This window comes from Carassius carassius, chromosome 2, assembly GCF_963082965.1.
Source record: "Carassius carassius chromosome 2, fCarCar2.1, whole genome shotgun sequence".
In the NCBI taxonomy this organism is placed as follows: domain Eukaryota; kingdom Metazoa; phylum Chordata; class Actinopteri; order Cypriniformes; family Cyprinidae; genus Carassius; species Carassius carassius.
In genome coordinates, this window is record NC_081756.1 from 13,952,300 (window position 1) to 13,973,393 (window position 21,094).

The 21,094-nt window shown below is 37.1% G+C and overlaps 2 protein-coding genes and 1 long non-coding RNA gene across 4 annotated transcripts; 1 reads left to right on the forward strand and 2 right to left on the reverse strand.

The window, feature by feature from the left end:
* Positions 1–2,561: 2,561 nt before the first annotated feature.
* Positions 2,562–3,901, reverse strand: LOC132096985 (uncharacterized). The gene is made up of 3 exons (XR_009422629.1): positions 3,812–3,901; positions 3,580–3,665; positions 2,562–2,859 (listed from the first exon to the last, which is right to left on the reverse strand). It is a non-coding gene; the product is annotated as an uncharacterized LOC132096985 (long non-coding RNA).
* Positions 3,902–5,657: 1,756 nt separating this feature from the next.
* On the reverse strand, positions 5,658–14,204 carry LOC132103505 (ras-related protein Rab-38-like). Its single transcript, XM_059508629.1, has 3 exons — positions 13,671–14,204; positions 7,054–7,334; positions 5,658–6,941 (listed from the first exon to the last, which is right to left on the reverse strand). The coding sequence occupies exons 1-3, from the start codon at positions 13,861–13,863 to the stop codon at positions 6,756–6,758; spliced, it is 660 nt and encodes a 219-aa protein (XP_059364612.1). The 5' UTR covers positions 13,864–14,204; the 3' UTR covers positions 5,658–6,755.
* Positions 13,951–20,270, forward strand: LOC132103515 (ras-related protein Rab-39B). Of its 2 annotated transcripts, none has more exons than XM_059508640.1 (3): positions 13,951–14,049; positions 16,611–16,837; positions 19,429–20,270. In XM_059508640.1, the coding sequence occupies exons 2-3, from the start codon at positions 16,623–16,625 to the stop codon at positions 19,853–19,855; spliced, it is 642 nt and encodes a 213-aa protein (XP_059364623.1). In that variant the 5' UTR covers positions 13,951–14,049; positions 16,611–16,622; the 3' UTR covers positions 19,856–20,270. The 2 variants fall into 2 exon arrangements, with proteins under 2 accessions (XP_059364623.1, XP_059364618.1); XM_059508635.1 differs by lacking the exon at positions 13,951–14,049 and adding an exon at positions 15,497–15,878.
* Positions 20,271–21,094: the final 824 nt, after the last annotated feature.

Consider the following 21,094-nt stretch of genomic DNA (forward strand, 5'->3'; position numbering starts at 1 on the left):
AAATGCCCCTGGAGATTCAAAGTAATGCTTTTAAATGAATATAACGTATGATATTTATTTTATATATATATATATATATATATATATATATATATATATATATATATATATATATATATATATATATATATATATATATATATATATATATATATTAGGTTACACATTTTATTTAAAAAAACAACAACGTTTTTTACGTACAATTTTAAAGTAATGTAATTTAAGCACAATATAATTCATTTTTGGACGGCATTAAATATTTTTTGCAAGGATCAAAATCAATCAATCAGATCAATCAGTCAATCAGATTGGTCATACTAGCGCTGTCAAGTGAATAATAGAGATTAATCGCATCCAAAAATAAAAGTTTTTATATGTGTGTACACTGTGTATATTTATTATGTATATATAAATACAAATACACACCAAGCACATATATATTTAAGAAAAATATGTTATATTTGTATAATAAATATAGGCTATATATATATATATAGAGAGAGAGAGAGAGAGAGAGAGAGAGGTATATATAGGTACATATACATACATACTAAATATGCACAGGACACAAATAAATTGACAGCACTAATTGAAACATTCTTGTATTTGTATAAATATTCAAAATTATTCAGATTTCGAAATGATATTAATTATTAATCACGTAAGGGAATTTAAAGGTTATTATGTATTACTGTATTAGGTTAGTAACTAATTTATAGGCTATGTTGCAATTAACTGTAAAAGTTTTGATGTTTGAATTTTGCATTCTGATCTTTTGAAGTATAAATATGTTCGGAAGGTTTCAAAAGATTATGACTCAGTCAACCTTTTTATGTGACTTTGTGTTTCTCTCTGGAAACAACATCCAACTGTTTCAGAAGCACAACAAAGCTTTCAGATCACTTTGTCCATGTCTATTCACGTGTGAATGGCTGACTGACTGTGTTGTGCTATTCACCGTATTATGACATCCAAATGAAGCAAAATGAAGATCAGAAAGAGTGTGTTGAAATTTTAAAACACATGTCCCATGACCATGAATTTAAAAAAAAAGTGATGACCTGTGACCTTTTCTAAAGCATTAAAACCAAGTGTGTCAAAAATGAGGTAAGCAAAAGAAAAGGTTTCAGAAGGGAAGTACAACAGTTAAACACACCTCTCTGTATGAGGAAGTGGTTGAAAAAACAAAACCACAATGGTGTCAAACCTTGACTTTTGATTTGGGAGAAGCATGAAAACAAGTCTTATTCTAACATGTAAATAGCTCATTTGAACTTGTCACAAATGGCTATATATAGTACACTTTAAAAATGGATGACACTCTATCTAGATGTCAGGGCAAGCTCTTAGGCTATGCTTAACAAAGATAAAACATTTATGAAGATAACCCTGTTTTTAAATAGGTGTTTTAGGTTTTTACATCACTTACAAAACTACTATTAAAACAAAATTACTATAAATTTACTAAGAACATATAAATGGTGTGATATTCATATGAACAAAAACAATGCATTTTCAATGAACATTAATATTTTTGACACTGGAAAAACACAAAACATTAAACTGGTCTCCAGAATTAACATCTAGTCTGCTGGTGTGACATCAGCTGATGTGACAGCCCCATCTAGAGGAAAACAGATGGAACTATTTCCATGGCAACTGGATCCAGCAGTAGCCCTTGGCAACGGTTTCTGCAACTGATCACTTCCTCAGGGAGCATCCTACTTATTTAAACAAGAGATGTTGACATGGAAAAAACACAATATGGTTCTGCTTATAAATTTAATAGAAAATTGCACTGGATTTTTTATTCTAAAAACAGTTCTGGATCACCGTATAAATCTTTAAAAATAACTAAAATATTTAACTAAAATTTTACAAAAGCTCTTTATACATTCATTTAAAGTACAGTGTGTGGTACTGCAGATTGTGTCATAAAAAACGCAAGGAGATGATGAGATCTCTTTACTGAGAGAGCATGGAAAGCCTGCTAAAATGGTTTACTCCTCCCTCTCATTCAGTCAACATTTGCGTCATTAGTGTAGTCAAATGCATGACTCCGTGGATGCTAAAATAAAGCTTTTACTGCCAACAGTCAGGTTTTAGAGCCTGCATTTGCCAGATGTTTTTATCTCAAGTGACTAACAAGTGACAAGCCATTTATTATCTTACACTTTTAAAATTCTGATGTCCTTGAGATGAGTTAAACTCTTTATATACATAATGAAAAAGAATGGTTTATAAGTGTTTCATAAGGAATATGGGAACATAAAAACATTGTGTTCAGGGATTTTTCTCAACCAATGTGTAATTATACAAAAGGGGAAAAATACGCACATCCAAAACAGACAACATGAAAGGAAATGAGGAAAAACTGCACACTGTTCAACAAGGCCCATTCCCTTTATTTTCAAATAAAACTGCAACATTTCATCAATCAGAGATTTCTAAATTAAACATTGCTGTTTTAGTTTAAAAATAAAGCAAATAAATGAACGTTGTGTCAATTTTCTTAGTTTACTTTCATAAATACAGCAAACCTTGCGCTGAAAATTAACGTCTCAAGATGACAAACATAAGTGCTCCAATACAAAAACTAAATTCACAGTCATGAACACACACACTATTACAAACAAAAGCTGCTATCACACCACTCCTGACATGCTCTCGTCTTCAGGTCCAACAACTACAGGCTGGCAGCAGCCGGTGCAAATGTACCGCAGCACGCAGATGTAAACACTGCCAGACAGTCCACGGTCAGAGCCAACAGGGTCAGACTCAGGTACGATGGCCCTGGTTGGTAAGCAAATTCACTGAGCATGTCACTGTCCATTACTGCAGGTAGTTCAGAGTTCTGGGCTGGTAAATTGAGAAGAGACAAGCTGTTAGTTTTATTTAGCAATTTATTCATTAGTCAAATCATAGCATCACAGTCTATTTGCAATAATGCATTGAAACCACCTTTACCTTTAGTTTTTGTACTGTATTATATAGTGCACATTGTATTATTCTGTATAATGATTTTTTTACAGTATATATATATATATATATATATATATATATATATATATATATATATATATATATATATATATATATATATATATATATATACACACACACAGTATAACAGTCCCAGTCATATCACATAAAGTATCTAATTGATATACCTTAAAAGGCTAAGGTCATCTATATTTTGTAGCATATTGTATTGTAGTCTATTCATGCCCCACACTGTGTAGCCTACTGTAGAGTAGGATTCAAATTATATTATTTTAGAGATGTTATAATGGAGAGATTAATTTTATGCTCGATGTTTGGTCTTTCATGTCATTGTCATTTTGTGTCATTTTTTACTCTCATGTCCACCCTGAAATCTACTTAAATACTTAAGGAATTAACACTTGAGTTAATAAACAGCATGCTACAACTTTTATTTTTTTTAAGATACCACGTATTATTAATTAACTGTTAAATATTACTAAATATAGAGCAAGACAGCTGGCAGCCAAAAAAAGACAGTAATAAACGCAACAACATTTTATAAGAGGGAACTTGTCAGGCAGTAGCCTATCATACCTGAAATCAATGGAAAAATAAAAAGAAGAACTGATTCTTTCTTCATCCACAGCATTATGGAGACTTTACCGCTGGGCTGTATCATCCTTGGGAAACAGCAAAACATCTAGCTTTTTTTTCTTTTAGCTCATTTAATTATTATTATTATTTTTATTTTATTTTTTTTTCAAATTGCAGTTTACTTTTAATGAATCCTTTCTGGCATAATGCCCCTGTTAAGTGTGCTACTTACCAAAATATCTGCTCAAACATGATTTCAGGAAAACATCTTTCACCGCCTCTCTTCCCGGTGGTTTTTCAAAGGTGATTTGGTCCCGAAAGTATAAAGGTAAATCAGTAGCAAAACTCGAGAGGTTGAAGATCTGATTGTGAGAACTTGTCATATTAATATTTGTATTTGTAAGTTAAAATGTACACTCACAGCTCTGATGTGAAAAGCTGAATCTTTCAATTTGCACACACAGACAATGATCAAAACACCCGTATTTTGAATTGGAAGTTGTAGATTAATAGTCACAAATGTGTAGAATGACATTCACACAAAGAAAATGACATACACACATGTTTACGACATATTTACTTTTGCACTTTACTTCAGTTTCGCTGCACAACGTCAAGTCGGCACTTACAACCTCTCAGATCTGGAAGTACAAGTTCAAATCCTAGCGCTCTGACTTTTGCTACTCTTTTTGCGGTATTCTGTTGCAGAACTCACTTGTGCACTTGTATATGCAGATGTGAGAGAGCAGAGCTGGGGGCGGGGCTTTGGTGCGAATGAAGACATTTTATTGGTCGATGCCCGACCAATGAACAACGCCAATTGTTTTCACTGAATATCCTTAGCTTTGACAGGATTTTAAGACACTGCATTCATTTTGCCATTCAGATGTTATCTAGTAGACAAATAATGCAACATATTTTATATGTATATCCCACTGCATATTGCAGAGTAAACTCGCTGTACCAGAGCATGCTTTGATCTCACCGCCACGCGGTCACGTGGTTCATGGAGCTATCAATAGTACTAAACTGAACATTTTGTTAATATGCTTGAAATGTATTAATTGGGACAGACAGCAATTTCATTATATTTGCAGCGATTTCTAGTCATTTGTAACATATAAAGTGCATTGATTATGCATGGATAACTACAGTGACTAATGACTATGCGTTACAATAGCATTTTATACTGGAAACTGGAACAGCTACAACCAAACCACATGTGAAGCGATCAATACACATTCGCTGAGGATGCTCTCAGATAACAGTTATTGCCCAAGGCTGGAAATACTGCACTTCTTCAGGCGTTAGATATGCTTTCTCTTTAATGAGTCATTTTCCATTTAAAAATTTGTTTCATTTTTTAGATTTCAAACATTGTGTGATTCGAAGATGTCAGTGTTTTTATAATCATAATATAACAGGCTGTATAATAATTGACATGGCTCTGATATAACCAGTTTTCATTTATCAGTTCTTTGCTGTAGGCTATAAAATGGTAGGTGGGCTGACTATTTAAAACCGTCTCCCGCTGACAAGCCTATTATTATTTATATTATTAATCATAGAAATGTACATCCTTTTAAAAGTAATTATGGTTAACATGGTTTCTGCATAGGCTAATCTCGTCACACAGTTTCTAATCTTTTTAATGTTATGTCCAGTAAAATCTAAATATCCAAAAAAATTACATACCCTTTATTTACTGTAATATTTATTATTATATCAAAATGTTTAAATATGCTAATACAGCAAGGCTGCGAAATGGAAAACGAAGAGAGAAAAAAACAGTAAAGGTTGGTTAAAGCTTCTCATTTTATATATATATAGTTATTTTTTTCAGAAATATTTAACTGTCACATATAAATTGCCATAAAATCATTCATCATCCTGTATGCTGAATAAAAAGTAAATTTAGTAAAGGTCACTGTTAGACACATATGCCATGTGGCAGACTGTTATGTGGCAAAGAGGACTAGCAGAGAGAGAGAGAAAAAATGTACATATGATTACTGTTTTGTGAGATGTGACATTATACAGATAATTGCACAATCCAAAACACTTCCTCAAACAAAATGTCAAAAAGTAAAATCTATTTAGTAAGAGAGCTATGGGCATCATACATTATAGGCAATGAAGCATTGATGATAGGAGCTGAAGAAAAACCTCTGCAAGTCAGACAAAACTTATACATGGTAAACAAACTGCTGTGAGCAGACAGTAAGCATGTGTGTAATGACATAAAAAAACACTCAAACATCCAGTCACACATTTAAACACTAGTCACGCGCCTCCTCAGTTTTTGCCGAGATGTTTCAGTGAAATTAATTGTCTGATGCTAATGCTTTCATGTACTTATGTGCACACACACACACACACACACACACACTTGACTGTGTGAATCCACTGCTGATCATTCACACTAATGGATTTCATTTTGCATGCTTCTTAACTCTGAATTTAATTCACTATCATTTGAAGATCTTACATCACCCGTGATCTCTGATATAAACCTTTCATACAACATAAATAATAATTTCATCTATCATAATGATTTGTGCACTCATATCTCTAAAGAAAGCACTACAGAGAGTATTTTGTCTAGTTGCTCTCGGTTTACATGGGCTTGCCATATATGGTCTGCATCTTGCCTAAATTCCCAAGTTTATCTCAGGTTGATGAGCAGCAATGGTCTAGTTACTTAACTGTGTTTTTAGAACCTCAAGTACCGTTAAGTGTACAAGCTTGTTGTAGACTGTGTTAGAAACAGCACACCCCTATGCTATGTAATCACAAATGCATGCACACATTTTGAGGATGCAGACTTAAAGTCTTTAAGTCTTTAACAGACACAAAGTTGAGGCAAATGTGCGCACGCTGCTCTTCTGCTGCAGTATAACCACAAGAGCCTTATTTAGTTGTGAGTCTATAGCGTTAAGTATTTATCAGAGAAAACTCTAAACGCTGCATGTTTTATTGATGACATTGTTGTTTTGGTATGTGTCAATGTTAGTGCATGTAAGTGTTAAGGCTTCATGGTCTTTTCTTTCCCTCAAAGGCTTACTTCAGCACTATCTGAAGAACCAAAAAAGGGTGTGACTGTTTTCTCTCTTTTTCTCTTTATATTTTTCCTTCCCACTCTGTTCTGTGTTCTTTTCATCATCTCACCCTATAATTCACTGTGGGTTTTTGCTGGACTGGAATGTTGTGCAGACAGAACATCTAGAGTCACTGCGCTCTTTTAGATTATAATCAAAAGCAGGCAGGATCAGTACACCAGGGTCCGATTCCACAGGAACATCCTCAATGGCCATTATATTTTCTACAAGACACATGATGGCTGCATCAATGTTCGTGTTGTCCTGTTAAAAATAAGAAGGAATGATATGAATTGTAATAATAAGTGTCTTTTCAAACAAGCATCTAGGCACTAGCAAGGGTAATATAATCAAATATATAACCTATAATCATTACCTTCGCAGAAGTCTCATACCACCCCACAAATCCATGGTCCCTAGAGAAACTTTCGAGTTTGGGCAGTTGGGAACACAAACCATATCTCTGTTGATCACACTTGTTGGCCAGCAAGACAGCTGGTAGAGGACGCCCATTTCCATGGGCAACTTTAGAATCAAGATCTTTTTTCCATTTCAACACTGCTTGGAAGGTGGAGGCACGGGTCTGGTCAAAAACCACCAGTGCCCCTACGGCCTCTCGGTAGTACACACGTGTCATGTTGCCATACCTCTCTTGCCCTGAGAATAAATCAGAAAAAAAGTGTAAGTTAGTTTCTGTGTATGATATTTAAAGGAATAGTTCACCTCAAAATTCTAATTTGCTAAAAGCATACTCATTATCAAGAGTTCAGGGCTCCTCAAATCCTCAAAAATACAAGTCTATGATCCTCTAGTAAAAAAAGTCCATCCCCTGTTGTCCTCTCAACAAATCCAACTTATTTATTTAGTACTATTTTCACTTGTGGCTCTGTATATGGTGCTCGATCTGTGCATATTTTCGTCTTTATTTAGACAAGATGATTTTTTTCACTGGAGAAAGCAAAATTATGGATAGAGGCCCGAAGCAGCGTTTTTGAAATTAAAAAATGTTAATTGTTGTGACGCTCGGACACTCTTCAAGACTTTCTCTTCTCTTCTTAATCCGCCGCCACCACCTCCTCCATCGACTCCAGCGGACGACTTTGTAGTTTTCTTCACAAATAAGACAAGATCCATCAGCGACCAATTCTCCACACCGCAGACTGAGGACAACTTCACAATGACCGACGCACAGTCTTTCTCTTCCTTCTCCCCACTCTCAGAGATGGACGTCTCCAAACTTCTCCTGTCCAATCATCCTACTACTTGTCCACTTGATCCGATCTCCACTCACCTCCTTCAAGCGATCTCTTCTTCAGTCATACCTTCGCTTACTCACATTATCAACTCCTCTCTTCACTCTGGAACATTTCCCTCAGCATTCAAGCAGGCTCGGGTAAGCCCACTGCTCAAGAAACCATCTCTAAATCCAGCGCTTCTTGAAAACTACAGACCGGTATCCCTTCTTCCATTCATTGCAAAGACACTTGAGCGAGCTGTGTTCAACCAGTTTTCTATGTTCCTTGTACAGAACAACCTCCTGGACAGCAACCAATCTGGCTTCAAAAGTGGCCACTCAACTGAGACTGCTCTGCTCTCGGTTACTGAAGCCCTGCGACTAGCAAGAGCAGCTTCAAAATCCTCGGTACTCATCTTACTGGACCTTTCTGCTGCTTTTGACACTGTTAATCACCAGATTCCCCTGTCCACCCTCAGAAAGATGGGCATCTCTGGAACAGCACTCCTGTGGGTTAAGTCCTACCTCTCTGACAGATCCTTCAGTGTGTCTTGGAGGGGTGATGTTTCAAAGTCACACCACCTTGCTACTGGGGTTCCTCAAGGCTCAGTACTTGGACCACTTCTCTTCTCAATCTACATGACATCATTAGGATCTGTCATTCAGAAGCATGGCTTTTCTTATCACTGCTACGCTGATGACACCCAACTCTACCTCTCATTCCAACCAGATGACCCGACGGTAGCTGCTCACATTTCAGCCTGTCTGAGTGACATCTCTAGCTGGATGAATGACCATCACCTTCAGCTTAACCTTACGAAGACAGAACTCCTGGTGATTGAAGCTAACCCATTGCTTCATCACAACTTCTCTATACAGCTGGGCTCATCAACCATTACTCCTTCGAGGACAGCTAGAAACCTAGGAGTTGTGATGGATCATCAGTTAAGCTTCACAGACCACATTGCTACAACTACCCGTTCCTGCAGGTTTGCCTTATACAACATTAGGAAGATTAGACCCTTCCTGTTAGAGCAAGCAACCCAACTTCTTGTCCAAGCTCTTGTTCTCTCCAGACTGGACTATTGTAATGCTCTCCTGGCGGGCCTTCCTGCATGTACTGTCAAGCCTCTGCAATTGATCCAGAATGCAGCAGCAAGGGTTGTCTTCAATGAGCCAAAAAAAGCTCACGTTACTCCTCTCCTCATCAGGTTACACTGGCTACCAGTAGCTGCTCGCATCAAATTCAAGGTACTGATGCTAGCCTACAAGACGACCACTGGCACGGCACCAACTTACCTAAACTCATTGGTTAAATCTTATGTGCCCTCCAGAAGTTTGCGCTCTGCAAGTGAACGATGCCTTGTGGTACCATCCCAAAGAAGTTCCAAAATCACTCTCACAGACCTTTTCTTGGACTGTGCCCAGCTGGTGGAATGACCTCCCAATCTCAATTCGTACAGCTGAGTCTTTACTCATTTTCAAGAAACAGCTAAAGACTCATCTTTTTCGCCTGCACTTAACCAACTAACACTAGCACAAAAAAAAAAAAAAAAAAACCTACCTATGCATTCTATACTAGATTAACTGAGACTTGTCATGGCACTTGTATACTGTTGTTGTTCTCTTGTTGACCTGACTGCTTCTATGGTTCTCATTTGTAAGTCGCTTTGGATAAAAGCGTCTGCTAAATGATTAAATGTAATTGTAAATGTAAATGTAATTGATGGACTGGAGCCGTGTGAATTGTGTATTTTTGTCATGTTTTTAGCAGCTGTTTAAACTACAGAGGATCCATTGGTGAGCAAAATCTGTTCCTATGAAGAGACAACCACATCGACACCTTGGATTGCCTGAGGTTGAGTATATTTTCGGCAAATATTAATTTATTTGTGTGCTATACCTTCAAGGTTTAATTTCAAATGTTTTATTTTTTCATTTATTTGTATTTTTTATAGTGGTCTAGAAGAGCTATCTCACAATATATTCACAATATTTTTCATTTTCTTAAACTGCCTAAACCTAGACCTTAACACACTACTCAACCAGACTACTCAAATGTGCATGGATTCCTTGACTGCAGACAACATAATCATCTATCCATTTAAAAAATCACATGTGCTTGACCACACTGGAAAAGCAAAATCCTTATGCTCTTTTGAAAAATCTGTCAAAGCAGACAGATGCATTTCCATTTAAACACGGTTTACAATTTGGCCTGTTCATAATTGGAAACAGTTAAAGGGTTAGTTCGCCCAGTTTGCTAAATTATGTCATTAATAACTTACCCTCATGTTGTTCCAAACCCGTAAGACCTCCGTTTATTTTTGGAACACAGTTTAAGATATTTTAGATTTAGTCCGAGAGCTCTCAGTCCCTCCATTGAAGCTATGTGTACGGTATACTGTCCATGTCCAGAAAGGTAGGAAAAACATCATCAAAGTAGTCCATGTGACATCAGAGGGTCAGTTAGAATTTTTTGAAGCATCGAAAATAGTTTGGTCCAAAAATAGCAAAAACTACGACTTTATTCAGCATTGTCTTCTCTTCCGTGTCTGTGGTAAGACAGTTCAAAACAAAGCAGTTTGTCAGTTAGCAAATCTTTTTGAAACAGTTCACCAAATCGAACTGAATTGTTTTAAACGGTTCGCATCTCCTATACGCATTAATCCCCATTGAAGCTATGTGTACGGTATACTGTCCATGTCCAGAAAGGTAGGAAAAACATCATCAAAGTAGTCCATGTGACATCAGAGGGTCAGTTAGAATTTTTTGAAGCATCGAAAATAGTTTGGTCCAAAAATAGCAAAAACTACGACTTTATTCAGCATTGTCTTCTCTTCCGTGTCTGTGGTAAGACAGTTCAAAACAAAGCAGTTTGTCAGTTAGCAAATCTTTTTGAAACAGTTCACCAAATCGAACTGAATTGTTTTAAACGGTTCGCATCTCCTATACGCATTAATCCACAAATGACTTAAGCTGTTAACTTGTTTAATGCGGCTGACACTCCCTCTGATTTAAAACAAACCAATATCCCGGAGTAATTAATTTACCGAAACAGTACACTGACTGAACTGCTGTGAAGAGAGAACTGAAGATGAACACCGCGCCAAGCCAGATAATGACTCGTTCACGAGTCAAGAAACGGTTCTGTCAGACATGTCCGATTCAAGAACCGAGGAGCTGATGATACTGCGCATGTGTGATTCAGCGTGAAACAGACTGACACACAGAGCGTCTGAACCGAACTGATTCTTTTGGTGATTGATTCTGAACTGATTCTGTGCTAATGTTATGAGCCCAGGTAAACCGAAGGCTTGCAGTCATCGCCAATGACGGCATTACGTCGAGCGCAAAAGAAACGGTGAACCATTTTCTTCAACCGGTTTACTGAATCGAACTGTCAGAAAGAACTACTGGTGATCCGACAACCGATGCAACCGGTTCTTGACTCGTGAACGAGTCATTATCTGGCTCGGCTCGGTGTTCATCTCTCTCTTCACAGCAGTTCAGTCAGTGTACTGTTTGAGTAAATTAATTACTCCGGGATATTGGTTTGTTTTAATTTAGAGGGAGTGTCAGCCACATTAAAAAAGTTAACAGCTTAAGTCATTTGTGGATTAATGCGTATTGGAGACGCGAACAGTTTAAAATGATTCAGTTCGATTTGGTGAACTGTTTCAAAAAGATCCGGTTACATCGAACGATTCGTTTTAGTGAACCGGATATGACAAACTGCTTTGTTTTGAACTGTCTTACAACAGACACGGAAGAGAAGACAATGCTGAATAAAGTCATAGTTTTTGCCATTTTTGGACCAAAATGTATTTTCGATGCTTCAAAAAATTCTAACTGACCCTCTGATGTCACATGGACTACTTTGATGATGTTTTTCTTACCTTTCTGGACATGGACAGTATACCGTACACACAGTTTCAATGGAGGGACTGAGAGCTCTCGGACTAAATCTAAAATATCTTAAACTGTGTTCCAAAGATAAATGGAGGTTTAACTGGTTTGGAAAGACATGAGGGTGAGTTATTAATGACATAATTTTCATTTTTGGGTGAACTATCCCTTTAACTAATTGTGCCCAAGCGTGTTGGTGGGAGACCTATAGTGATGTGATGATTTTTCTACACTCTTTTTTGTCAGCATACATTATTATCCCTACATATCATACATACATCCCTATACTGTAATCATTACAAACACAAACTGTAATCATAAACATTTATTATGTCTGCTTAACTGTATCTTTAATCGAATTGAAACAAACTGAATCAAATCATTCAATATTATGTCAATAAATGTTCTTTGTAGCTAGTCTGGTAACTTTTACATTTCTTTATGACACAATCCACAGTGCGCTAGCTCCAATGTTTCCACATTGTTTCCAACTCTTGAATCATCGAAGTTACATACATTTTAATCCTGATTTCATAGCACCACATAGAAACAATTGTGAACATGAATGGATTGGAAAGGCTTTACAAGGAGAACCATTCTTTTGTGGAAGATATTAAATGTACCAAAGCTGTATTAATGCATTATCATGTTAAAAATGAAGGCGAACTGAGGCCAGTGAGACTTTCACAGTTAATATTCAGGGTTCACAGTGGAGTACCTTGAAGTTTGACTTGTATGAGGTCAGAAAACTACTGTGTTCAATCAGGGATGACTGTCATACACACCTTGCAGTTTTTAGAGTTATGTAAACCTGACTCTGAGTTTTCCAATATGTCAGTCATGTTGAATTAAATGCACTGTGGGAATGTTTTGTCCTGGAGCTGGTGTGATTTTTTTTATGCGTGAGAGTGAGGTAAAGTGCTTTTAGTGTTTTTCACTAATAGGTGATGTGAGGACCTTCACATGAGACCAATACCAGTGAGTCCATGAGTCACTAGTCATTAAGACCAGTGAATATGAACTTGAGAGATGATACACACATTCCTGACCCTGTGCTTCAGTTTATTCTGAGTATATAGACACAGAGAGGGATTCATACCACTGTGAGGTCACATACTCCAGCTGAGAGCAGGAAAATCTCAAACAAGGCATGTTTTGGACTGCATGTAATGACATTGTTCAAGCTAAGAGTTAAAAGCATTACTCTAGCACAACTCTAGTTATTTATCGCTACCTGTCTTTCTGTATACTATCTCAATAAGTAGTGCATTTCCACTTTGGATGGTCAATAAAACATCAGTACTTGGTAACTTATGGTCAAAGTTGCTGAAACTTCTAAATCTAAATCTCACCTTTTTATATAAACAGTTTTGGTTCCGTCCACGTCAAAAAAAGGAAATTTCTACTGTATTTTTGTTTTTGAGTTTGAAAATTGAGTTTTGCTCAATTTTCTTTAACAGTAAATATTAAGTCAGAGTGTATTAAAAACTACAATGAACTAATCACTGCAGATTTCACTTTGCTTTTATATTTAAGACAAGCAAATAAACAACTGACTGAAATAGCTGCCTTATGTATAAATTTATAGCTGACAGATACCACGGGCATGATCTTTTAGTTTGAGGTACAAAATTGCATGGATAGCCTAATATAAGTAGCCTATAGCCTACAAGAATCAGAAAATGTAGGCTATAGAATAGTTTTTGACGCGGTATGGCACGTCATATGGCTCCTATCTACTTCCCATATGCTCATTTATTTGCACAAGCCTATTGACATGTTAGATTAAGTATAGTGACAAACATTATCATTACAGGTAAAGACAACTATACATAACTTCAGTAACTGACCTGCAATGTCCCACAACTGCAGTCGAATGACTGTCTGGTGATCCCAATTCAGGACTTTTAGAGCAAAATCAACACCGATTGTCGCGCGGTAATGTTGAGAAAAAACCTGATGCACATATCGCTTTATGATGGAAGTCTTCCCCACACCCAAATCTCCAATGACTAGGACTTTGAGAAGCCGCTCCTGCTGCATTTCAGCGGTCTAAACTACATGACAATTTTGTCCAAAAGAAAGAAAGTTTTTTTATTGTTATTATTAACGTAAAATTAAAGTTGTTGGTCGAAGTACTCTCCACGTCTAGGTTTTCAAAGAACGTAATATTTCGCTGGAACTGAAGACGCACGCCTAACAGCTGTCAAAAAAGCGTTTCTTCAAGAGGTGAGAAGTTTCACACTTTATTCGCCTGTCGACAACTTTTCGTAGTGTACGTGCGGATCCGCTGTCGAGTCTTTCGAGCCAAATATCCAGTATACCGCTGATCCGTTCAAAAACTTTAAGACTAGGGAAGAACTCCAGAAGGTCCAGCGTTTAGTATCGAGAATCACCTATAAACTACATTTCCCGTCATAGGCTACTGGTTTACTTCTGCTCGTAAAACCTGAAATAGATGGCGCACAAGAAAGACATTGAATTAAACCTAAAGGAAGATAGTAGACTCAAGACGGAGAAGACTAGGCTAAGCTTACTTTTTGTGATATTTCAATCGACCTAAATGTAAATTTATATTCAAAATAATTTAAATGTAATACTGAAAGATTCGTTTAGATGTTTTTTTTTTTTTTTAGAAGTGGGGTAGATCAATAGGAAAAGTGGGACAGTTTTCTTTTCAACTAAAAGCAAGGTTGGTTAAACATTGAAATCTAGGAAGTCTAATTCAACCCATATGATCATCGATCTATTTGAAAATATATAAAATGAAAATAAAATCCATATGTTCCAAGAGGTAATCATAAAATTATGTATGAAACAACATGAGTGAGTCAAGGAAAGGCATTAAAATATTGAATGTCTATGTATATGGCAGGGGCGCATTAATGCAGGGGCCTACTGGCTGCAGGTAAATTATATTTTTCGAATAATTATTTTGTGTATATGGGAATTTGCAGCAATTGACAAAAGCGTTCTATAAACAAACCCACACATTCATTTTCAGTGACACCCTGCTTGTAATAATCTACAGTTTGTTTAGTTGGTAAGCAACGTCCCACCGATATGCTGTGAGCAGAATGCACGCTAGTAAAGAAACTCTAGAACCAGAGCTATTCTGTGTTTATGCTATGATTTAATTAATTAAACGTGAGCACGGCATGTTTCAAAATAAAAACGTATTTAACAACCACCAATGTGAGTCCACATTTATGCCAACTTCCAAAGTGATATTTCAGTCTACTAATGATGAATAATTCGTCTTTTGTGTAAATTATGGTGTTTAAATCATACCTGTAAACTAAAATTTCACCCAGGAAAGTTTTGATTGCATTTTATTTTAATATTACCTTCGTATAATGCCTGTAAAAACGTAATGTTTACTTGATGTAAAAGACTATAATTCTGCTGCTCCACAAGCGCCAAGAGTGAATTTGAGTAAATTTGCATAATCAAATATATTAATAATTTAAGCAGTTTTTTTTTTTTTTTTTTTTTTTGGAAATTGCAACAAAACAAAAACATATATAATTATAACAAGACATCCAATAAAAATAAATACATTTTATAAAAAAATGCCAGGGGCCTCTGTTTATCTTAAGGCGTCCTTTGGCTATGGAACGCATTTTCCTGTGGCTGCTATTAGGAGGATTGTGGTACTGGTGCTGATGCGGGATGAGTCAGGCTATATGATGTTTCTGCTGTCGCTTCCATTTCATCAGCAAAAAAACATCCAAACATTTATCCATCTTTCAAGCGTGGATGTAAAAATGACAGGCGTAAATCTTTGACTTTACGCGACTTTGATGCAGGCAGGGATCATTTCAACAACACGCCGATTGATCTTTAGCAACATCCAAACAAAATAGACCGCCTACACGCGCAGTTTGGTTTGCACCTGTTTGTTTTGTTTTATGTAGAGACGAATGTTTTGTTTATTATTCGGCATGTGTGAATAGTTTATGTCCTTCATTTCATCCAGCGGTTTCTAAAGAGTCTTTAATCCTTTAAAGATTATGGAATCTGCCGTTTGGTAGCTTTGAACCGACCAAACAAAAAACGTAAGTAAAGAGCACCTAATAAGGGATCTTCTACACAAGGGATGCTTCTACACAAAGACAACGCTATTTTTAACAGTTGTCTGTTTTATAGATATACTGTAGAACAGAGAGTATTGGCTAGTCGTTATTTTGACAAGGCCAACGATAGTCAGCTAGTCCAGCTATCAGGCGAGCCTCAGTGAAATCTCAATCTCTAATCTTAACAGGATCACACACTGTCAGTAGGTCATGCTAACTGTTAAAGTGGTTGCATTCAGTAACCTGCACATGGCTTAGAATATATAAACATTGAAACATTGCATTAAAACAAATTATTATGTGTATATTCTTCCATTACTGATAAACAGCATTAAGTTAATTCTAGTATGCCAGTTATATAGAATTGACTGTATATATTTTACAAAAGTTTAGTGATGTATAAAGAATAAACACCAGATCCTTATCATAACTGATGTAGGCGTTATAATGAAACTCTGAATGGATGATTCAACTTCCCACAGAAAACAAGTACAGAAATACTGTAACCTGCACAACACATTCTCAGAAGAGGTTTCAACCATTTTAAAGATAAATTTGCTCTATTTACTCCTTTTAGTAAACTGTTAAAGCAGGCTGACATAAAATGTGGGTGAATAAAATAAAGAATGTGTCTTTTTTTCTTTTCTTTTCTGTCCTTGGAAATCATGAGATTTGGAAGCATCTAATTCACTTCTCTCCTTTTTGCTTTGACAGACCTGAGTTAACATGGAGGCAATTTGGCTTTACCAATTTCGACTGATTGTTATTGGGGACTCCACTGTTGGAAAATCGTGTTTAATTAGACGATTTACAGAAGGCCGCTTCGCACAGGTGTCAGACCCGACGGTAGGGGTGGATTTTTTCTCCCGCCTGGTGGAGATCGAACCTGGAAAACGCATTAAACTGCAGATTTGGGACACTGCAGGACAGGAACGCTTCAGGTATTGTAAATCTTTGTCTTGGGTTATGTTACATTAGTCCTTTCTCATGATTCTGCATCACTGTAAATGTCCAATAATGTATTTATTGTTCATAGGGTGGATGACTACATTTCATATGGAGTTGTTTAAGTGGTATACCTCAGAAAATTTAATTCTTATAATATAGACCCCCAATTCCATAAAGATGTATGTCTATGTAAATGATATCACTGTTTAGCTCAGAAAGATTTTTATGCTGATTGGCACATTATTTTACATATTTAACTATTGATTGTATAATGTCAAATATGATCATGATTGGTGTTTCCATGGTATCCATGCTGATATATTTCTCCCAGACTTGATGACAGACTGATTCACGCATCACTGATTCTTCTTTTTTTTGCCCTAGGTGATTCAGAGATACTGTCTATATGTATTTACTAATGAATGCAGCTCAAAGGTCTCTTTACCAACAAAATATTTTGCAAAACTCTTACAGGAAATAGAAATATTGGTGAAGCACTGCCATCTACAATGTCACAAATGTCAGTAACTCTAGAGGCCCTTAGGCATCTTTCACAGCTCAGTGCGTTCCCAGCAGTACACCTACACAAGCTCAGACCTTTCTTACAGTCTCACTCTGATACCTTTTTACACATTTTTCATCTACCTTGTTTTCATCTCTGCCTCCTGTTGCAGTTTTACATTTCCTGTTTTCTCCTTTCCTGTTACACACACATCCTTTGTTTATTTCTCAGCACTATCAAATATCATATCTGTCTGTCTGTCTGTCTGTCTTTCTATCTACAGTCATGGCCAAAAGTTTTGTCAGTGATAAAAAATTTTGCATTTTGCAAAGTTTGCTGTTTAAGCTGTTATCATTCACATTGTTTCTAAAGTGAAAAGGTGAAAGTGTCGTGACATACAGCCAAGTATGATGACCCATACTCAGAATTCATGCTCTGCATTTAACCCATCCAAAGTGCACACACATGGCAGTGAACACACACACGGAGCAGTGGGCAGCCATTTATGCTACAGCACCCAGGGAGCAGTTGGGGGTTCAGTGCCTTGCTCAGGGACACCTCAGTCGTGGTATTGCCGGCCCGAGACTCAAACCCACAACCTTAGGGTTAGGAGTCAAACTCTCTAACCACTAAGCCAAATGGAGCTGAAAACTTTTGCATCGTTTTGCATCTAAATGGCCTCACATGCAAATTGCTACAAAGAATATTGCACCTGAAAGAATCATTTACCAGATCATCAAGAACTTCAAGGAGAGAGGTTCGACTGCAGTGCAGTGAAGAAGTCTTCAGGATGCCCCAGAGTGTCCAGCAAGCACCAGGGCCATCTTCTCCAGAGCAGTCAGCTACAGAATCATGTCAGCACCAGTGCAGAGCTTGCTCAGGAATGGCAGCAGGTTGGTGTAAGAGCATCTGCACACAGGGAGGCGAAGACTTTTGGACAACGGCCTGGTGTCAAGAAGGGCAGCGAAGAAGCCACTTCTCTTCAAGAAAAACGTAAAGGACAGACTGATTCTGCAGGAAGTATAAGGATTGGACAGCAGAAGACTGGTGCAAAGTTATTTTCTCTGATGAAGCTCCCTTCTGACTGTTTGGACATCTGGAAAATCAGTTGTTTGGAGAAGAAAAGGTGAATGCTACCATGAGTCCTGTGTTGTGCCAACAGTGAAGCATCCCGAGACCATTCATGTGTGGGGTTGCTTTTCAAACAAGGGATAGGGCTCCGTCATAATTCTGCTCAAAAACATTGTCATGAATAAAAAATGGTATCAAAACATCCTGCAAGAGCGACTTCTTCCAACGATCCATGAGCAATTTGGTGATGATCCGTGCATTTTCCAGCATGATGGAGCACCATGTCACAAAGCAAGAGTGATAAAGAAGATCATTGCATTGAAATTTTTATCAGTGTCCAGGCAACTCCCCAGATCTCAGTCCCATGTTGGTTCTCAAAAGGTGACTGGACAAGCAAAAGTCCACAAATTGTGATCAACTCTGAGAACTAATAAAGCAAGATGGATGATGGATCGTCATCAGTCAGGATTTGGCCTAGAAGCTAATATCCAGCGTACCAGAGCGAATTACAGAGATTATGAAGAACAAGGGTCAACACTGTACAGTAAATATTTATTTCTTATATTTTTTTGGCAAGAAAACCCTTTAAAACTTAAAATATGCTCATTATGTTTTTCAGTATAGAAATGTGGAAAAATAATCTACAAATACTAAAGCAGCAATCTGCAAAACACAAAATATATGTCATTTTGGATGGAGGCAGATCTGAGCTTGCAGACAATTCTAAGAAAGGTGTGAGTTCTGACAAAATGATGAAAAAGTCCAGCATATGTCCAACAAATCTGTTGAAAGATCAAGTCATGACCATTTGATTAAAAATTTCACTTTTTTTGTTTTTACATATACATGGATGAATCGTTCACAATCAGTTCAATAATATGCATTTAGAAAATACATTTCATGCCAATATAAATGCTACTTTCTCACATTAAAATTTGAATTGCAATATTGCATTCTGTATACTGTCATTTAAAATTCAGGAACATTATTTATTTTTTATTCCTTCTTCAGGTCTATTACCAGAGCCTATTATCGTAACTCAGTGGGAGGTCTGTTGCTCTTCGACATAACCAACCGTCGCTCCTTCCAGAACGTTCACGAGTGGCTAGAGGAGGCACGCAGCCACGTGCAGCCCCACAGCATTGTCTTCTTGCTGGTCGGTCACAAATGTGATCTGGAGCCACAGCGTCAGGTCAGCCGGCAAGAGGCCGAGAAGCTAGCAGCTGCGTACGGCATGCGCTACGTGGAGACTTCAGCACGCGACGCCATAAACGTCGAGAGGGCTTTTACAGAGCTAACACGGGATATATTTGAGCTGGTGAAGAGTGGGGAGATTACCATCCAGGAGGGTTGGGAGGGAGTGAAGAGTGGATTTGTACCAAACGTGGTGCATTCATCTGAAGAAGTGACAAAGGGCGATCGTCGGTGTTTCTGTTGAGACTGTAATCACCACCCTGGTACCTATCAAACATTTGGGCCCTGGTGGACAAAAGAAACGCCTCCTCCAATCACAGGGTCAGTCTTCAACTCACTGATTATGACATCACCCCTTTCCTGCCTGCTGATTGCCTAAACGAGTCCCACTATACCACATTGCTTCACTTTTCTATACTACTTTGCTAATTTTCCCTAATCACACAATCTTGTATATGGCCAACTTGAACTGATAAGAATGGAAGCTTAGTTAAAAAATAAAAAATACTTTTGCAGAACTCCTGCTGAAAAGCCATTCTAAACTATATCTGCACAGCTGTAATTCTTTCTATTGAGCCACAAAAGTTTGACTTCCCAAATAAAGATGTTCTGGCTTTGGACGTCTCCAATATCGAGAATAAGCTTGTTCCAAGTATCTTCTATTGGTTATATCATGGGAGAGATAACTGACTAACACAAGTTTTGCTTGCTGTCTTCAAAGCTGGGATACACATTTATGTCGACTCAAAAACTTCAGACTTCATAAACATTTGATTGCTGAAGGTGTGAAGTGTCTGATTAGTTTAGTAAAATGAAAGACAAAGGGAAGGAGATATACTGCAATATACTACATGAAGAATTCCAAGAGTGGAAAAACACATTATCTGTAATGATTCCCATATGAACAAAAAAAAGTAAAAAATTGTGAGATACGGATGACACATGGTATGATAATGCATCACATCACCCAGATGGTTAATTTTTATGATCTAACGGAAAGATTCATAAGGGACTACTGGAAGCACATCCATGAGCCCCGGATGGATTAATAAATGTTTGCATCATTTTAAAAATATTAGAATTTCACTTATCACACATTGCCACAAGACACCTCTGGTGCTCACCAGAATTACAAAAAAAACTTAACCTGTTGTAGTTATGTACATCTTTTACACATTTTATCCCAAAGAGTGTTTCTGAGTGTTACAGCCTGAGATTGTACTATCTAATGTGAAAAAGAAAGCTCTTCCTATAGGTTTTCTAACTGAAGTGAGGGCCATTGACCTTTCACACATTCACATAAGACATCTGTATCTATAGAGCTTGTATCGCCACATATTTAACCCTAACTTTATTCATCTATAACATCTTTACTTTTTGAAATGATTTGCTCTTCACTTGTACTTCTACAAAATATATCCATAGCCGCTTTCTCAAATCAGAGAATATGTGTCTATACAGTTCATAACAGTGCACAACTGGC